Genomic DNA, 19,992 nt, shown 5'->3' with positions numbered 1-19,992 from the left:
TGGTAGCTCAGTCTCCATCGTTGAAAAGCTATATACAAGGATATACAGGGGAACCATGCTTGAGTAAGGCGTGAGTCTCTGCACTCCCGCAGTCGAATTTTAAAAAGTCGTCTGAAGCTAAATATTCCGATATTCCGCCATAAAATCAATGTAAAAACTTAAAGTAACTTCTTACACGACCACTTACTGCCGTTACATCTAAAAACTTGGTGAATTATGACTATGCCAAACCGACCTCGTAAAACTACTGAAGTAGGCCCAAGGTACCTCGGGGTGCCCTGAAGGAGATGGAAATGCCCAAGATCCAGGAAACAGCACAGTGCTGGAGGCTATTGCCTCCGTCCATGCAGAACTGTTCTCACTTAAGACGGAGTTTGTGGACAAAATTGACAAAAGGATCGACCAAATTTCGACCACCATCAGAGGTGAACTGACTACTCTCAAATGTGAAACCCACACAGCCATCTCAGCTGTTAAAGCCATGGCGAACGGGCTTGCTAGCAAGCTTGCGTCGAGCGCTGCTGATACAATCACAAAGCTGGAGGCAAGGGGTTGGGTGCTTAAACAAGGACAAGTGCACCGATCTCGAGGGGCGCAGCAGGAGACAAAACCTGCGGTTCTTGTATATAAGAGAAGGAGCTGAAACGGGTAAGAAACCCAGAAAGTTTATTGCACAACTCCTTAAAGACGCACTCTCCCTGAAGGAACGTCCACTTATTGACAGATGCCACAGAGCGCTCTGAACCCGCCTGGGTGACACCGAACAACCTCACCCCTTCATCCTCAAAATGCACTACACTCACGAGCTGGAAGAAATACTACGGATGGTGGCTGAGATGCAGCAAATTACTTTCAATGAACAGAGGATTCTCATATTCCCAGACTACCGCCCCCCCCCAGCATGCCATGTTCCAAAGAGCTAGAGAGCTGCTGAAGGACAAACCAGGAGTGAGGTTTGGTATGCAGTACCCCTCGAAACTGCGGGTCACTGTCAACGGTGAGGAACATGTGAACCATCTGGATTTGTGACATGGAAATCTACAGAATATCCTACTTGATCAAGGTCCACTCTCAATTTCTATTCATTTATGGATTTTTGATATGAACCATTTCAATGGGTACAGGCTTATAAATTGCATCACCCCTACATTGAAATAGGCGTGTTTATTTATTTATTAAACTTAAACCGACTGTGGAGTCACTCTTTGCACTGTATTTACTTTAAGGTTGACATTAGGTTAAACCATAGATTATAGGGAGGCTCCTTGATTCTCTTGTATCCACTGATAGTAATTTTTACACTACCTTTTTACCGTTTCTATTCTTCTTCTTTCTACTGTTCCTTAGCCTCCCTTATGGAGTCGGCTTTCTCCCTCCAATTCAGGACAATGGTGTCGCTCACGGTGACGGACGAGGGGAGCCTCACCCGGAACGTGAGGGGGCTGAACCATCCAGTAAAGAGGGGTAAAGTACTAGCCCACTTGAAATCTCTGTCCTCAGATATTATGTTCCTTCATGAAACCCACTTAAAAAAAATGGCTCGCAAGCTAGGCTAAGGAGCAGGTGGATTGGGCAAGCCTATCTACTACTTCTCATCACTTTCAGCCAAAGCTAGGGGCGTATCTATCTTAATTCACAAGGGTGTTCAATTTAGACATCAGTCAACGAAAACAGATGCAGAGGGTTGCTACCTTATTGTTACCGGGGAAATCCACTCTGGCCCTATAACCTTGGTTAATATCTATTGTCCTTAATTTCGATAATCCAGCTTTCTTCATAATAACAGACAAACTAACATAGCTCCTCTAAGAAACGGGCCCCACGCTCTAATACAAGGGATTTTTTTTTTTTAAACGCATACGTGAACAATTCCAACCTATCGGATGTGTGGAGATTTATTTCACCCCACAAATAGAGACTACTCTTTTAACTCACGTGTACACACAATGTTTATACCCGTATTGACTACTTTCTGGTAGACTCTAAATTACTGCCTCACGTTCATAACTCTAGATATCGTGATTGATCTCCCAACATAGCCCCCTTACATTCACACTCAATCTATGCGGCCTGCACTCCTCTCGGCCACTGTGGAGAATGGAACCTCAACTTCTCAATGACCCCAAACTTCCTGATTATCTCCTCTTGCAAATGACTATATCTTTTTTTGAAACCAACGATACCCCAGAGACCTCCCAATGTTTACTATGGGAGACATATAAAAGCATATCTGAGGGGTTGTATAACCTCCTGTTCGGGGCACAGAAATAAGCGAAATAAAGCTAAGCTTCAAGAGTTAGAAAAACTCCAGTATACTCAGATTGTTTCGGCAAAGATTTCGAAATCGTTTACTTTCTTTAAAGCAGAAGCACTTTGAGTTTGGGGAGAAACCGCAAAGATTGCTTGCCGGACAACTGCGCAAACTGGAAAATGATGGCGCGATCCATAAAGTCAAATCTAACCATGGGGCTTAACATAATTGTTCACACAGCTGGCGACCTTTGTCTGAGCAGAACCTTTGCGTTTGTTCGGTTGCAGGAAACTCATTAGGAGTTTGAGGTTTCTGCAAATCCGAAACTATGTGCGCGCCCATTCACCTGCTTTTGAAAGTGCTTCACCCTCAGTTCTAGGTGAGTGTCTCCTCCAGAATGCGGGTACCGACATTACAATCTGTCAACCCCCCCCCCCCCCCCCCCCCCGCAATGACAGCAATCAAAACTGCATGGGAAAATGAGCTGGGGATGAGGATTCCTGATGGGACCCCAGGCATTGCCTCATGCAGTTTTCGGGTTATCCACAGACTCCGCTATTCAAAATCAAAGCTTCACAAACATTTTTAAAGCATTCTCTGATATTCTCAATATCCACATTAAACCTGATCCTGCCTCAATTGTACTGGGGACTTCGGACTCCACGTCTGTACTAAAGAAAGCACAGCAGCAACTTTCCTCTTACGGTCTGATTACGGCTCAGAAAAATCATTTTGACATTCTGGAAGAAGAAGGAAGTCCCCACTTTAAAAAAATACGGCTCAATGAATTGACTAATACCCTACATCTACAAAAACTAAAATTACAGAGTCACAGTTCAATAGGATCCGGCTGCCCCTCGTCTGTTACCTGAGAAATAACCCATAATAGACACTCGTCACTTGTCACCTTTTTGTTTTAATTATTTCCGTTGCGACCTTTAATGCCGTATTCTACGTACTGATCAGAAGGAAGTGAGGGAGGGTGGGAAGGTTGTTAAAGAGTATTTCTTTTTATTTCCTTTGTGTGTATGTGTGTGTTTATCCATATTGGACACTATCTGTTGTGTATTATCTTACTTTATTTTTTTAATGTAAATGTAGACTGCATTCCTGCATCTCCTGAAATCCTTCTTTCATAAAACATACTTGACAAAAAAAAAAAAACACAACGAAACTGATCTAACTTTAGCAGAAGATGGGTTTATGTAGGACCCAACTGGCGTATGGACACTCCCACGAGCTAAGCACTAGTTACTACACGTCCCACCAATCACTTGTAGTAAGAATTTGATTGAGAAAATATGTTTTCAGGACCTTTAAGATTAAAGGTGTATTGCACGTCCATAAAATTGGGGGATTTGCATGGAAATAAATTGGAGTAACTGAGGCAAAGGTATCCTGACTTTTAGTGTCTAGTATGGGTAACTCCAAAAAAGTTTAAAAAAGTGGTGCGTATGCCTACAGGTTTTCCGTAGCCCAGAGCCATGTAGAGAGAGAGTTGCGTCAACTCCTTTATCTAACTAATTACCGAAAATTGCAGTTCTGTATCTCTGTATTTACCATCGATGTATCATATTTATGCATTCAAATCGAATTCCTGGAAGTACCTGAAGTCTACGCGATGATCAAGCGTTTTGGACTTCCTTGATGCGACTCTCGTCTCTGCATGGCTCTGCTGCAGCCATGGCGGTAGCGCTCCAGCTCCAACAGGATCCTTTTTCCGACCCTTCCTGTCCGGTAAGCGCCCACGTCTTTTGAAACCCAGCGCCCCCAGTTTGTCCCTCCAAATGCGTCGTCTCCAAGCCCTGAGTCGGCATAACCCCGTTGACATCGCCATGGCGTCGTCTACTCTCTCAGACTTGACAAAGCGCCACCAGAGCCACGTAAGATATTATATAACTGTATTCACAGGTATTGTATCATATCTGTGTGTCACGATCTGTCTAATGATATGAAAGCGCTGTATGACCATTAGTGCGTAGAGATTAAAGAAACTCCCTCTTTTTGCAGTGTATGCATGCATGTGTGTGTGTGTGTGAAGGAGAGAAAGCATTCCTCATCCAGCTCCCAATAAAACGAGCAGGACGCTGCCGCCCGCACCGCATTGTGATGGAGTTCCATTTAACGCGAAGAGCTCCTCAGAGGACCAGGCTTCCAATCTCAACCAGCCAATGGACTGGTCTCACACTGTTTGTGCTCCCTCTGATAATCAATAACTTCTCAAATGTCAAGGTGGCCCGGAGAGCCGTTTCATTAAAACGTTTTCCTTGGGGCTACGTGCACGTATTGGCTTATTGATACGATAGGCAAACTCGGCTTCCCAGCTGTGTCACAGGAGTTATTTCCGATCGGCTCGTTGCCACCCGAGACAGTTTTAATAAAAATACATCACGGCCCACATTAATAATTCACCGTCCGACTCCGGCCGGGGCAATTAAGCGGCGCAGCGGCGTTAATGGAAGTGCAACCTGTGGCGCATTTCTCTTCGCCAGGGCCCCCTCGTTCTACGTAGGGGCATCTCTGCCGCTGGAGAGTCTTTCCACTTACTTGCGTTCTTAGTATGTGAAGGTACCATTCATTCCTCCGACTCCGACTATGTTGGATGAAGGGTTTTGTATTGGGTTATTTCCATTTCACACACTAACAAATAATATACCGTATAGTTTCAAATAGTGGCCTGTACTGAGCAGGCCTTCCTTTGCCTTTATTTTCAATTTATGAGCGTATTTCATATTTTAGTAAGGAGCTGCTTTTGTTTTTAATTCGTGATGCTGTTTGATGTCAACATAAATTTGGCACATCCTCCGTGTTGTCTGGATGAATTCAGTATAATGTGCGTTTCCACGGCACTCACTTCATCAGAGTCACGACACCAGAGTTGTGTCGTACTCCCCACGCTGCTCTCACTTTCTCTTTTTGAAAGAATTCCGTTTCCTGGGGTGAAGCTACTACTCAACTGAAACTCAGCACTCTCGAAAGACGAAAGCAGCGTCTTACTAAAATACGAAATATACGTTTCAGCAATGAGCACCTGATCCTATTATCAGAGAAAATGAAACCAGTGACATGGTGAAGCAGCAGACGGAGTACATCGGGGGACCTGGTTTTCTCCAGACAGCTGAGACCAGAGTTCAGTTATGGCGTCTGGAAGTGATTAAAGCTCAGTGGGCTTTGTGCGCAAATGATGTGAAAGGCATCCAGAGCCTACCTGTCCTACGGCCCGCTGTGCATCAGGCTACGTTATTGCTCAGCGCTCCGCCGATACGGTAGTAGTGTCCCATTCAGACCTGTCTTGACAGACACCTGACCCTGTTTGGGACTGTGTCTGGATGAGACAAGGGGAAAAAAAAAACGAGACTGTTTGAAAGCACTTCTGATCAGGCATAAATCTCTATGACAGTCCCAAACAGAGCAAAGGAGGCTGTGAGGGAAGGGGAAGGGGAGGCAGGGGAGACGTCGCGCTGTTTTCTAAAGTCGGAATAACTGCGGGCTGTCAGGAAATACTAAAACCAAAGCGACGTATTCTATTAGGACCTTATTCTTGAAATATTACAACTTTTTTCTCGAAAAATGACGACTTTGTTCCCGAAATATTAGGACTGCAGTCTGAGCGCACACGACGCCTCTGCTGCCACGTACCATTTCCGCTAAGCCCCTCCCACTAAATGCTAAGTTAGCGTAACTTAGCCGCCTTGGTTAGATATCAACATTGCACAGATGACTCGCTGTAGTGTCATCGCTTAGCACCCTCGCCATCTGGAAAATGCCTCTCCGACGTTGAAGTCTGAGGTCCACATCAACAAAGGTCTTCCTTCGCTTTGGCTCGAGGACACCGCCATTAACATTCACACATGAAACGAGCAGAGACGTTTCACTTTTCCATCGCATTTTCCACGTGTCCTCTTCTTCAGCAACGGATTAACGGGCACCCAACTGGAGGATCAGCGCCACCAACAAAATCAATGCACTCGACTCCTAATATTTAACATAACAGCGGCGGATGAAAACTCACATTAAAAATTGCATTTTCTTTTGTAATTTGTTTCGGAAACCTGACCAGTGTGAGCAGGAGAAATGAAAATCCTCTCTGTTCCCATCCTTAAATAGATTTCCAGCCAGCCTCCTTAGTGTCCATTTGCTTGCAGTTATAAAGAGCAAAATGAATAAAAAAAAAAAAAAAGATCCAACAGCATAATGGCAAATCAGATCTGACTGCCCACAATACACAGCTCCGCTTGGCTCGTCTCCAGAGCATTCAGCCATGGAGGGGTCAGCCAGAGCTGGGAGGATGTTTTTTTTTTCTCTTTCTCCTTAATTTGGCGACTGGGTAAACTCCAGTTTCAGTTAAAGTAGAGAACCTCCCATTCCACCATGTACACAGCCTCGCTCAATGACACCACAATACAAGGCCAAATTTACAGTAATTATCCACGAGTCCGTGCAAAGGCACATTGGAGCATGCCTGTCGGTTGGTTCGGCATGCTGTGGAAGTGTGTGTGTGTGTGTGTGTGTGTGTGGGGGGGGGGGGGGGGGGTGTTATCGCTGCTCGGCGAGGCTGGCATGCACCGCGCCGCTGACTCTGAGCGCAGAGCTTCAGGACTTGCCATTGGATGAGGGGAAGAGGGAAGGTGAGACCAATGAGGAAGAAATAGAAATGACAACGGGACAAGGGCAAGACGGGATGCTCACCCGCCATAAGCTGGAATGTGGGGGGGCGGAGCAGCCGCCCTGAATGTGTTGTACACGGTCCGTCCTCGCCCTCGTAGGTGGGCTCCTCTGTACGCTGCTGCTGCACTGGCTGCTGGGTAGGGAAAACCTGGTACTGGAGACAGAGAGCAGAAAAACATCCATACCTTCTCTGGTGTCACAATGCCCCCCCCCCCCCGAAAAGAACGCACTTCATTTCTGCTTGAGGCGAGTTCTTTAAGCAGTGCTCAGTGGATGGCATAGCACAAAGGGCAGAGCGCCCGTCGTTGACATTAGCATTTGAATCCTGGAGAGGATGTGCAATGTGGTCTGCCCATTCCCAGTTGTAGAAAAAACAAACGAAAGAGAAAGAACGAACAAAGAAAGAGTGGCAGTGGAGTGGAGCTATCGCAGCGCTACTGTTATTAACTTATCATTAATCTTAAAGGGGGACGACTGACACGAAGCTTAATTCGAGAGCTGGGGTGAGTGAAGGTTGAGAAGGAGATCGAGGTGCCATTTCCAACCCTAATTACACGTCTCCTCAAAAAAAGGAGATCTAATAAAATGCTAATAGAAACAGTGAATCATTCATTGACCTGATGAAAAAAAAAAACCGAGCCAAAGGATAAGAGTTTCTCAAAGAGAGACAAGGAGATGAGCGAGGCTGGTAATTGTTCCTATTCATCTTTTGTCACCTTGATTTTAGGATCGAGTGGCCTGGCTGCCGTTAAAAGTCACGCCGATGACTCCCCCCCAGCGCTACCCCACTCCGCCGTCGATGCGGCCTAAATGAAAAAGGAGCGCTTGGCCGTATGCAGATGAAGAGAACGACTGGGAACTCATTAGGACTCAAGAACGCTGAGCAAAACTGCGTAACCCGGCGACAACGGTGGCACACATGGTTACATGTGCTGTCAAAAAGGGGTTGCACCAGTGCATTGTGTTGGAGAAAAGACAGAAATTGCGTCTTTGGGTTAATGCCAGCTTTTGGGGGGGGGGATGACTCAAAGTCATGTCTTAAGATTGTTTGTACCAATCCTAGTCAAGTCTCAAGTCCTTTCGGGCAAGTCCAAGTCAAGTCAAGAGTTTGAAACCTTTTTTGACGAAACAGACAAACAAACAGCCATTGGGCCAGGACTGCAGAGACGTCAGAGCAGGCAGGTTTTGAACTTCGCCCCCCCCCCCCCCCCGTGATGCCTTCAAGCATCTGGCTGTTCAGAGAAGCTACAAACAATTAACCATGGGGTCAGACAATACCTTTGTCTAGAGCATCAAGACAATCATCATCTAGTATTATCAGTTAGCGTAGCCACTGTCTCAAGACCCATTCCTCTTGAGTGCTTCTGGATTTCTAAACCTGACTGGTGACTTTTTTTGGGGGGGGTTTACCTGAAAGAGCTTTTTACAGAAATTGGCCGTGGTAATTTGTTGAGTCTTCAACACAGCCTTGTGACTCTTAATTCTCTGTGTGCCATAAAAACATCTCAACCAATTAACCACAAGAACAGGTCCTGGCCTCTGTCTGGAATGGCCGCAATCATAACCTATCAATAACATCATAGCACAAATTGCCAACACAGAGCACGCCCGAAAAGCTCATGCAACACACACACACACACACGCCCCAATGGCATTTTAGGTACTTGAAAGGTGAAACAAAGGCAAATCAATACACAAACATTTTGCAATTAAAAGAATGTGGGGGGGTGAATTAAGTAAACGACTGGAGAAGCTGAAAGTATTGATTTTAATTTGCAAAAATATATTTCATACCTTTTGATGTCCTTGCATAAATGGACAATTAGATCTCCTTCTTTCTTGTCCTTTGCTTTCCTTCACTCCTCCTCTCCTCTGTCACACTCTTTTTTTTTTATCTGTCTCTGCTCTTCTTATCACAAAATCCAGGTATTTTTCATCTTAATAGCCATGGTTAATGACGGGGGTGGGGGTTGGGTGGTGGTTAAGGGTTTGGGGGGAGGTGAATGCTGGGATGGCCAAGATTGAAGACGGCTTGTGGGTGGCGGTGGGGGTGGGGTGGGGGGGTTGCAGAATGTGTGTTTGTTTTGCAGCAGAGATGGCAGTCTGTCGTCGCGTTTGTGCAACTCAGCACAGTTCTCAGGCTATAAACAGACTTTTGCCCGGCTTGCGTGTTGCTTGGAAGGAAGGAAAGCAGGAGGAGGGAGAGGTGGCGAAGGTTAAAATGAAGAGGGGGGGGGGATGGGTGAAGAGAAGGAGAAAATGAAGATGTTGAAGAAACTGAAGAACAAAACAAATGAGGAGGAGGAGGAGGAAGATAACGACAAAGGAGATGGTGACGGATGGAGAAGGGCATGTCCTCCTACCTGCATAGATTTCTGGGCTGTAGACAGCGCTGACCACTGGATTTAGCTTCCAGCCTGAAAGCAAGACAAAGAAACGTACAGAGAGGAAGAGAAAAGAGACAAGAGGGGGAAAAAAAAAAGGAAAAAGAAGGCAACAGTGTTTTATTGTGAATCGGAATCAGAAATACTTTACGTGGCTAGTTTATATGCCCTGCGTGTTCCGGCTGAACATTCATCTGGGAATGTACATTCGGACGTTTAGAACACACTTGGCACGTCAACTCCCAAGACCATTTGATATTTTGTCTGATACAAATTTGCATTCACATACAGGTGGATTGAAATTGCGGATGTATTGACCTGGATTACATTTTCAAGACAAAACGGTTACATTGCAACGTATCTTTAATGTGAACATTTCACGTTGCCAGGGGGGCAAAACGTCCTTCTCTCGGGACAACTCGAAGCACTTGCTTGGATTGATACTCCAGTGCGTATGTCCAAGTACCACGCTTCCATAGAGCATATCCTGATTTTTAGTCTCTATCGTGAGTTACGGTTACGACAAGGCTAAGAGTCAACAGCCACGCTAACGGCTATGTGCCACTGTACTTGGGTACAGCAGCCGCTTTTAAATGCTAATGCTGGCATGGCAAAACACTCAAAATGACAATGCTAACATGCATACGTTAAGTTGATATGATGCTCACCACGTGCCGCCATAAACAGGTTCACTGTCTTAGATTAGCATGCTAACATTTGCTAATTCCAAATCCAAACGTGCGTCTGAGGCTGATGAGAATTGTCATTTGTTTTGAAATTAGAATGAATTAACATACTAAGGGGGAAAAAAAACTCAAACTAAAAGTAAAAAATCAGGGGATGGCCAAAGTTATTACGGTACATCTTCTGGAGGCCATGCATGCCCGTATAAAATGTGTCAGTCCATCCGATACCACCAGCCAATACGAAGTGCATTCGGTCATTGCGAGAATCACGCAAGCACACCAGCTTCATCAAATATGCCGTGTCATGGCTTGCCTCACCTGATAGTTCAGCCGTTTATGGTCACGTTCCCCCGTTTTATTTTGTTACTTTCCTCTCCCCTTATTCCTGACAGCTTCACTTCCTGCCTCTGTGTGTTTTCCCATGCTGTGTGATTCTCTGCACCTGCCCTCACGGGCTTCACCTGCCCCTCGTTATCCCCACCTTTACCTTCTCTATTCAGCCTGCGTTTCCCTCTGTCTAGTGCCAGTTCGTTTGTGTATCATTGCTGCGTGGTTCCCAGTGTTCCCAGTGTTTTTTTGGACTGCTTTCCTGGTTTTGACCTCTGCCCACCCGCCTGACCATCCTCGTAACTCTTTGTCCTCCTGATTTTTCTTTTCACCTGCACCAGTTGTGCGTATTTCCCCATGTTACTTGCTGCCCCTGCTCCACCAGCCGTGACACTTTCAACTGCTTCAAGTGATAGGTTTAGCAAAAACACGAAAAATACTTTCTGTCTGCAACAGAAGAGCGATAGCTGGGCCCCCGGGCTTTCAAACTCCACGTCCCTGGTTTGTAACTCAAATCTGTCTGTGATAAATTTGTCTGTAAGGTGGAAAAAAAACAAAAAAACTCTGACATCATTAGGCATCACTGTCTTAAAGCATTAGACAGGATGCAAACTGCGGGATATGGTGTCAAAGGTGGATATGCATGTCGCACCACCTCTTGAGTCTGGGCAGCATTACACCCCCCCCCCCCCATCAGTGTATTAGCCAATGCATATTGTTTGCATATGAACATACTTTGTCAAGACAGAATTTCCTTTTTGTAATGCAAGTGCTGTTTTAAGTCAAAAGCAGGTGCTGTTCATGGGTTTGGCGGGTAACTGCTCAGCCGACGCCCGGCCAGCGATGGCCGTGACAAAAATGATAAGCAGACCGGCTTAAGAGTTGGGCTGTGGTGTGTGTGTGTGTGTGTGGTTAATTTTTTTTTTGTTTGTTTTTCTGCACTTCATCATCCAGTCGATCTGACCCATGCTAGTTGCCTGGTGGCCGTTTTTTCCGTGGCTATGTCTCTGACTCTGAACAGAAAGATGATTTCTTTCTTTTTTTTTAAATCCCTTATTCAAAGCTCTTTTTTTTTTCCTCCAAACGAGGGAAACGCCCGCCAACACTAGACTCATTTTGAATTACCGCAGAAATCTGAGATGCGGGGCTTGTGATGGTGCGACGTGAACACAGGCAACATGCCAGAAGGGACAACGAAGGTCCTCTGTGGAGGTTTAAATGTTGAGAGGCGCCGGATGCCGCGCTATTTTACAGATTCGCCACGGAATCAGTCCTTTACCTTCCCACTGATTTTGTTGGTATGGTACGGTAGTGGAGGTTTTTGCCACAATACTTTTAATTCAGCAAAAGTTGGACCTTCGAGATACAGCTGTACTTATAGCACAATCAACTGAACCCCCCCCCGACAACACACAGATGATCTCTATTTAACTAATTATGAGACGTCTAAAATCCATTGGCCCTACCAGAGATGATTTCGGTGTATCCTCATAGGAGCGTGAATACTAACATGCTAACTAACGTGTATTTTCATATAAAAATAAAACTGCAAGGGGGGGTTAAACTACTTTTTTCTTTTTTAAATAGGCACTGTTGACTTGGCCTTACCATTTGCATATGGGTTGACAGTCTTCTTATTTGTCATTACTCGGGCTGTTGCATTGTTGACCTACAGCAGATAAAAGAAGAGGTCCATGAGTTATGGTGACTTATGCGCTAGTAGCAAGTGCTACAACTTTAGCAAGTCTGCATGCAACATTTGGAATAAGGTTGTAAACAAAGAAAGCAGTACACTGTACCATGGCAAACACCCATGTCACTTGTGTGTGTTTTTGAAATTGCATTCAGAAACACTCAAAACACATCCAAAACAAATCCAGCTTTTTTTTTCTTTTCTTTCTCATTTGCATATTTTCTCTCTTTTTTTTTTTTTTTCCAGCATGCTCTCCTCAATTATATTGACATTTCAATAACATACAGACAAACGTAAAGAAACAACAGATGCTTTTGGCAAAATGATGTTTTTGTAAATGTATAGATGCATGCGGTGGGGAGGAGAGAGGAAGACCAAAGAAAATCTCATTGGGGGAAGTGGGATGGGGGGGGGGGAGATGTTGGGAGCATTATGCAACATCAAATCAACCTCAAAACGTGAGAAGAACTGTTGTAACAAAAGCAACACGAAGCATTCACACTCGACGCAACAGCCTCTCTAATTCATTGCAAGAATGATCATCAAGATCCAAAAAAAAACAAAAAAACAACCAAAGAAAATAGATGTACTTAAAAAAAAAATAAAAAAAACCAACCAAGTCAATCAATCAACCAATCAAATCATTCCAAATTCAAACAGCTAACAGGGTAAATTAAAATAACAGTGCACTGTTTTCCAAAACAAAACAAAAACAAAAACAAAACAAAACAAAAAAATCAGTAAATGGGTTTCCGACAATCTCAGATAGATGTGCAAACAAATTCATATCTCAGTCAGTGTCGTTCGCACACGCAGCTCCGGGAGAACACTCAGTGAATGGACACGCACGCCGACACGCAAGAAAATATGTATGTCAATATACAGCATCAACTCAACCACAATTCAAAAAGAAATGTCACGTGAGTTTTCAGCGTTGCAAACGTTCCAAAGAGAGAGGAGGAGGAGGAGGAGGAGGAGAGAGAGAGAGAGAGAGGAAATGCTGGCAGAATGGCTTGCTCGCCCACACTTACCATTCCCAAACCTTTTGGCCCCGCCCACTTGTTTGTGTACTGTTACCGTTGTAACTGTGTTGGATGGGGGCCCTAAACAAGCTACCGTTGGGAGGGATGGTGGGGGAGGAGGGGATGAGAAAGGAATAAGCAGCATCTTACTCAGGTGGCCAAGACAACTTTGCAATCATTCCACTGCACAGACTCTCTCTTGAGGCTCTCTCCGTACAAGCAGCTAGCTGGCCTCCTGAAGCATAACTCTGACCATTTTGTCCGGACAAGCTTTCTTCGTCCATTTTGACCGAAAACGTCTCGTTTCACTACAGGGGTCACTGCGTACTGGCTCAGCTCTCAAACAGAGTCCTTTTAAGAACCACCCAACACTCTGAAGGCCCCCCAGAGCACGTATAGTTTCATTGATGTATAATGAAATGTCATCTAAAATCCTGTTCATCTTAAATAGTTTCGATGTTACCCGGGCGATTGCTTTAGGACTCCCTTCTACGGGCAGCGTGGCAGTGACGCACTACTTCGCGGCTACACGAGTTGGCATGAAATCCTGTAGCTGTCAGATAAGCTCTGAGCTATTCGATTTTTAGGTTTTCACCTGTGAGCTGGTCAATGAAGTCAAGACTCCAAAATTCCACTGAGCAACGTCGGATTACGTGAGATGATTGAACTTTTATTGGTCCAGAAGGACTGTAATGCTACGTCATCCTACTTCGGTGGCCAGTCAATTACACGCAAGTGCACATTCCTGGTAGATCACTCTGTAACGAAAACCCAGTATTTGTACTGTCTGAGTGGTCACCGCCACTTTTGAGGGTCTGATAAACCTTCAAACTCACAGATCTTTTACTCAAACCGACACTCCCTGCATCATACTTCCTTTCGTTTCTCCTTTCGTTTGGTAGCCAAAGCAACATGCCTTCTACCAACGTAGACCCTTGCTCTGTTGTAACACGGAGCTGTTTTTCGGTTCTGAACGCCCGCTAAAGTGATGCTGCTGCTGTAAGGGCTCTAGTTATTTTTCCTTAGCAGCGGGGGAAAAAAAGTTCATCTTGACTGAGCAGACTGGGCGACTTGACATGGTTGATTTTCAGCAGGAAATAAAATCTCAGTCGACTGAGGGGTACTGACGATTTGACTCGTTTCAGGGGGCAGCCCTAGTGTACGGTATATCTACGAGGGAATGCTGGTTGAATTGTTGGTTCTTCTTGCATATACTGCATCCTTGGGAAGATTCCTGCTTCCCAATGAAGAAGTATATGCCCCACTCAGTGCAGGAAGGTCTGGTAGAAACTAGTTCTAAGTCTAAGGCTTAGGCTTAATGAGTCCAAGATGGATCACAAGATCAACTGACGGATGGATGCTGCATCTCCAAAGTGCAGCCACATGGTCCAGATTTCAGACTGGACTGCGTAGACTCCAAAATATGGTCCACAGCTGGAACGTGGTTTGATATGGACTCTATATGTTGGGTGTTTTAATGGAATGGGTCACGAGTTAAGGTATCAACACCATTATGTTTAAACTCGGGTCAAAAATGGACGGAGTTATGCTTCAAGGCTGGTGGCATCTAGCTGTTGTTCTTCTGAGTGGACACAAGACATTGAAATAGCACTCAGGCATTCATGCTATTGAATCAGGCTAGTCGTGAACCTTGCATTTCACTCTTCAGGTGTCATCAAATTCAAAGTGCTTCCTCTGTCCATGGATAAGCAAGATTTGAGGACTTTTTCCAGGAGGGGTGGGGTGGGGTGGGGGGTGGGGGGGGAGGCTCCTTTCTTCATTAAACATGCGTAAGAACATCTTTTCTTTTGAACATTTATGGCCAAACTCCACTTCTTCTTCTTAAACACAAATAGATGTATCTGTAATGCCGGGTTAGTGTGAATTTTCACTTTTAAACCTTTTGCTAGGGTCAATTCCTCGACAGTACAAAATCAAGTGAAATAGGAAAAAGGAACAAAAAATAAACAAACAAAAGAATTCAACCGCCAAAGTCTCTCACACACAATATTGCTGGACTAGTTACATGTCGACATTTATTTTGTGTTGGGGTTAACAAAACTGCACAAGGAAAGGGAAATAATGAAGCTTGGATGATTTGACAGTTGGACGTCAAGAGAAAGACGGCCAGGTGGGATGTTTGTCAAACACTCGCACAACCAAATACACAAACACACACACACACACATACACGCACAAAGAGGAAAAGGAGGACAGGAAGAAGTTGAAAGAAATAATTTGAGAACATGCACCTCTATTTTACGGCCTTCTACCACGGTGCCGTGTAATTTCTCTCTGGCCCTGTCGGCGTCCACGCTATGCTCGAACGTTACGAACCCAAAACCCTGCATGCAGGACGGAAAGAGGTAAGAACAACATGCACATTATTATTATTTTTTTTACATATACTCGACATTACAGTCAACAACCGCTTGCGTCAGATAACACCATTTTTTTTTTTTGCTTTTTCCTTCAATATTCTATATTAACCAGTATCCAAAAAATATTACACAAGTCTGGAAAATCCATTGGAAAATTCATTGAGAGGAAACTGACCGTCGCAAAGCCCTGCCCCCGTGGGTGCTGTTGCTGTGCCTGTCAAGCTTTCCAATTCAAGGGCCACGTACATTCCAAAATCATGAAGATCTGCATGGATGCGTGCACAGATTTCAGACAGAGGTAGGCAAAAGCAGAATTTTTTGGCTGGAGTTCTTGGAGTGTACATTTTCAGCCGCTAACGTTAGTCTGCACTCTGATATAGCGGCATTCCAAGAGCTCCCGTGCAGAGGGAGGCTCCAGTCCTGAATGGGGGTTTTACTCGCATTGGAGGTAATGCAAGGTTGCTACTGCAGGTAGTGCCCCCGTGTACAACGCTTTCTTGTGTTTCAGAAATCCAAAGCTTGACAGGCCCTCAGTCCCTTGTTACGGTTGCTAAGCAACGGCAGGACTATCGCTGTTTGGGGGAAGGGTTTAGTGAACGGCCAGTTGAATTCATATGTAACATCAATGAACTGAAGTCAGTCAGCAACTTTAAAGAAAACAACGTAAAGATATTTTAATGTGAACAATGAGAAAATTGCAGGAGTGTTTGTTTGCAAGACCTTTTTATTCACAACGCTTAGTTACTGGAATTGAAGCCTTGCACTGTTTTTCTCCCAGTTATAACCCACACTGTCCCGGTAAATTCAGGCCCCGAGGGTTAATAATATGCCTCATTAATAAATGCCTGCTTTTATAGCAGGGGTTTATGACAATTGCATACACTGTAGTTAGACATAAATCACCCCCCTGCAATGCTCCCATATTGCAAGGTGGCAGAGTAAATAGGGTCCCCTGATGAAGTCATAATAGAGGAAATTAAATCTACCAAAAGAATGAGGGGAAAATTAACTTCTTTATTTCATGGCAAGCAATAGGAGCAATAAGAAAAGAAAAAAAAAAAGACTACAGTAATAACAGGAAGTAAAGCACATAAGAAATGCAAATGATCTTATTCTAAAAAATCTCAAAGGAATTTAAGGACTTTGGAAGGAACGTCATCTTTGATAAACAATAGTCTAGCTCAGTATAAAAGAAGGGAGCTGTTCTAAGGAGGGTGTTTTTTAATATACCAGTATTGATCAGCCATGACTCTCTGCTTTTGTTAATGGAATAGAGTGGGAGGGTACTTAATTAACTTTGAATATCAATCTACAACATTTTTATTTTTATTTTTTTATCAATATCAATCATATTTTCCCTCATTAATGTGGTTTGTCATTGAGTGTATCACTGCAAATATATTGCTGCATGTAGCTCAGCATGTTGTTCCGTAACATCATTAACGACGCCTTTCTCAAAAAAGCGTTCTCGTCTGCACTCGTCTCCTCGTGGACAAGTGCAGTCCCAGTTCAAAAATCGGCATTTAGCCATGTGCGGTCCAAATGTCCCAAAGTGTTTGTCTTGCTTTGCCCAGAGACCTGACTTGTGTCCTGGTCACTTTTGTTCAGCATATAATATTTAATTTAATAATCCAAATGTAATTTAGATTTTTTTTTTTCTTCAAATATGTGGTCTGTTTCTCAAAAATGATGCCCTCCGGCACTTGCGCCGATGTTTTTTGTGTTGGTTATCTCAGGACCTGACCTTCTAAGATGAAGAACGGCGTACAATATTAACTTTGGTTTTACTGTAGATACTGTATACATTACAGTGACGATAACAGTTGTACGGTCGAAATGTTGTTCAACGAATTCTCTATGACTTCAGACTTCAGCAAAAACTGTATTGAGAAAGGTCTTGTGGGTTTTTTTTGGTTTTTTTTTGTGAATGCAGTGATGAATTGGGCGAAATCAATCGTGCTGACCCAATAGTGACAATTTAAAAGGAACACTCCCATCATGACAAAAGTACAATGAAAAGAGCGATTTCAAGGTCCAGTCAAACACACAACAACTTGCGGGCTGAACGATTCTTCTGAACCTTAAAAAAAAAGCAGCAAAATAAAGAAAAGCATTTAGAGACGCACTCAGAAAAAAACGGAAACACCATGTACCTTAGAGCCGCGCTCGTTGAAGATGATTTCCACATCTAAGATTTTGCCAAATTGCTGTAAAGGAACAAACAAATTCAACAACAAAATTAAAACAAAATCGACCTGAGATGTGTCCAAATTTCAAAACTTCCATGTACATCTGGTGTTGTTGTACTCACGCCAAACATTTGCCTGAGGTCTGGGTCTCTAAACCTGAAGGGGATGTTGGAGACGTGGAGTCTCTTGGGTTGGGCCTTGCTGTCTGTGCTTTCGGGTACAGTCTGTGTTGGCGGCTGACTGTCCGTCTGGGCGGCATCATCTGTCTGCTGCGAAACATGGAATACAAGACACAAATGTGCAAGATTTGTGACACTCCGTAACATAGAAACCATGATGCAGGTGCCTTAACCAACCAGCAAGAGTCCCTACTGCAGTAACAAGGATGAGAGGACTAGACTAGACTGCACAAGTCCTGTCGTTCAGTTCAAAGATTCGTAGTCACCGACTATGACCGACTTGTTCACATCACCACTCAAAGCACGTACAACAGTAAGCGAACGCATCACATGTTCATACGGCCACAACGTTCTGTGCAGATTCAGACTGTCCTCAGTTCAGTAGTACGCTCGGCCCGTTGCTAGTCACAAGCCCCTACGCTCACTTACTAGCCGACGTACGGGAGGCTCGTCGCTCAGCAGCCTATTATCAGATCAGATTTACGATTGCTTCTTTGGCTTGTGCGGACTTTTAGTGCGCTTTTAACGAAGACTCAAGGCTCGCTTACTACTTTTTTTCAATGGAGCTGCAACTGCATCTCACTAGCTATATCGGTGAACGAAGTTTGGCTGAGCAATCGAGGTGATCATTCACCTAATGTGCGCTTCATCAACAAGGAAGTTCTCCGACTCCGTTGCTGTGGAAATGTGTACCCTTGTGTAGATCAACATCTGCTGCCTATTATCACCTGCGTTCAATCAGCTTTCTGATCAGTTTTACAATCGAACGTATTATATTTCCACTAGAACATATATTGTATATTACATGGTAGGGTGAAAAGACATGTTTAATTCATGTTTATAAGTCAGCTTCCTGACCAACAAAGCAAAAAAAATCAGCTGCAACACAAAGTAAGCTGGTAGTTTCATGTTAAATGCTGAATGTAACACCCAAAGTTCATCTTTTTAATCCGATATATGTGGTGGATGTTGTGTCCCCAACTTTGCGACGTGCAGATCAGGGCCCGCGGATCAGGGCCCGCGACCAGGAATCAAACCCTGGGAATTTACAGTACCCGTGAGTCCCATAAGGTGAACCTGACCTTGTCCCCAGCACCAGAATCAGGATTTAAGTTTTAAACTTGCACACAACAAACATCTAATGGGCAGAGTACCGTGGAATACACTGCGTACAGTGCTCCCCAGAGGATGAGCCATTGTGATTGTATCAATGCTGATACCTACTTTCTTTGTGCATTATGTGAACAGTCGCTTTATGATGAAGACTGCGCACGAGACGGAAAGGAGCTTGAACTGGAAAGAGTTCAAATGTGCAACTAGGCGCACTAGATGTCCATGCGCGCATAAACAGAGAACCAGCAGCAGTCTGTCTGTTTGTCCTTTAGCTCGCAGTGTGAGTGAGATCGATAAGGACTCCACAGTCTCCTGTTACACTGCAACTGTGTGTGTGTGTGTAACAAGAACTGTTGGTGTGTCTCTTTGCTGGCGTTGAAACTCATTTTTCTTCACGTGTCAAGTTCTTTATTTATGAAGTTATTTATTTGTCAGTTCAACAAACACACTCACACACTGATCCTGCTGGCCTTCGTCCTGCAACACTGGGTGTAGAGGTCCTCCATGGATGTTCAGCTCAGTCCTGGTGATGTGCTGTGCAGTTTGCGCCACCCTCCGTCGAGCCGTAGAGTCTGAGAAGAATAAGAGGTGATGGTGTTGGTTGTGGTGAGTCCAGGTCTGGGAGGAGAGTCAGGGTGGAGGATGTGGTGGCACCTATCCAAACCGTCTGGGGCTTGCCCGTCAGAGAACTCAGGATCCAGTGAGTCGGGGAGGGACGAGGCGATGAAGGTTTGGTCATTAAGGCAGAGGGTTCTGGACTTTTTGGGGAGAGGGACAATGGTGGTCTTCTTGAAACATATGAGGACTGCAGACAGTGGAACAGTGACATGTTGAAAAATGTCTGTAAAGTCATCCGCCAGAGCTCGGGCCAGGGTTGCCATCAGGCCCAGGTGCCTTGCACGCATTCATCCTTTTGAAGGATCTGCCCCGGATATGACCAGTGAACAGGGGTCCTGGGCCTTTGGTAACTCCTCAGTCGGGAAGTTGCTCTCAAAGCGTACATAGAGGATGTTCAGATCATCCGGGAGAGATGCAGACATGATCTCAGCACTGGTGCTTTTCCTTTTGCAGTCTGTGATGGGTCTTAGTCCAGCCCACG

At 44.6% G+C, this 19,992-nt stretch overlaps 1 protein-coding gene across 3 annotated transcripts in view; it reads right to left on the bottom strand.

Annotated features, from left to right (window-relative positions):
- Positions 1 to 19,992, bottom strand: part of rbfox1 (RNA binding fox-1 homolog 1) — a 103,766-nt gene that overhangs the window by 23,777 nt on the left and 59,997 nt on the right. For all 3 annotated transcript variants that reach the window (XM_070924026.1, XM_070924028.1, XM_070924027.1), the window contains 6 exons: positions 17,724 to 17,870; positions 17,566 to 17,619; positions 15,284 to 15,376; positions 11,925 to 11,985; positions 9,283 to 9,336; positions 6,941 to 7,073 (listed from right to left, as the gene is read on the bottom strand). In XM_070924026.1, coding sequence (XP_070780127.1) covers positions 6,941 to 7,073; positions 9,283 to 9,336; positions 11,925 to 11,985; positions 15,284 to 15,376; positions 17,566 to 17,619; positions 17,724 to 17,870 — 542 coding nt within the window. The remainder of the gene's footprint in view (positions 1 to 6,940; positions 7,074 to 9,282; positions 9,337 to 11,924; positions 11,986 to 15,283; positions 15,377 to 17,565; positions 17,620 to 17,723; positions 17,871 to 19,992) is intronic.

Source organism: Enoplosus armatus, chromosome 17 (assembly GCF_043641665.1).
Source record: "Enoplosus armatus isolate fEnoArm2 chromosome 17, fEnoArm2.hap1, whole genome shotgun sequence".
Classification (NCBI taxonomy): domain Eukaryota; kingdom Metazoa; phylum Chordata; class Actinopteri; order Centrarchiformes; family Enoplosidae; genus Enoplosus; species Enoplosus armatus.
The sequence above is the reverse complement of the archived record's forward strand: the minus strand, read 5'-3'. Positions and strand labels throughout refer to the sequence as shown.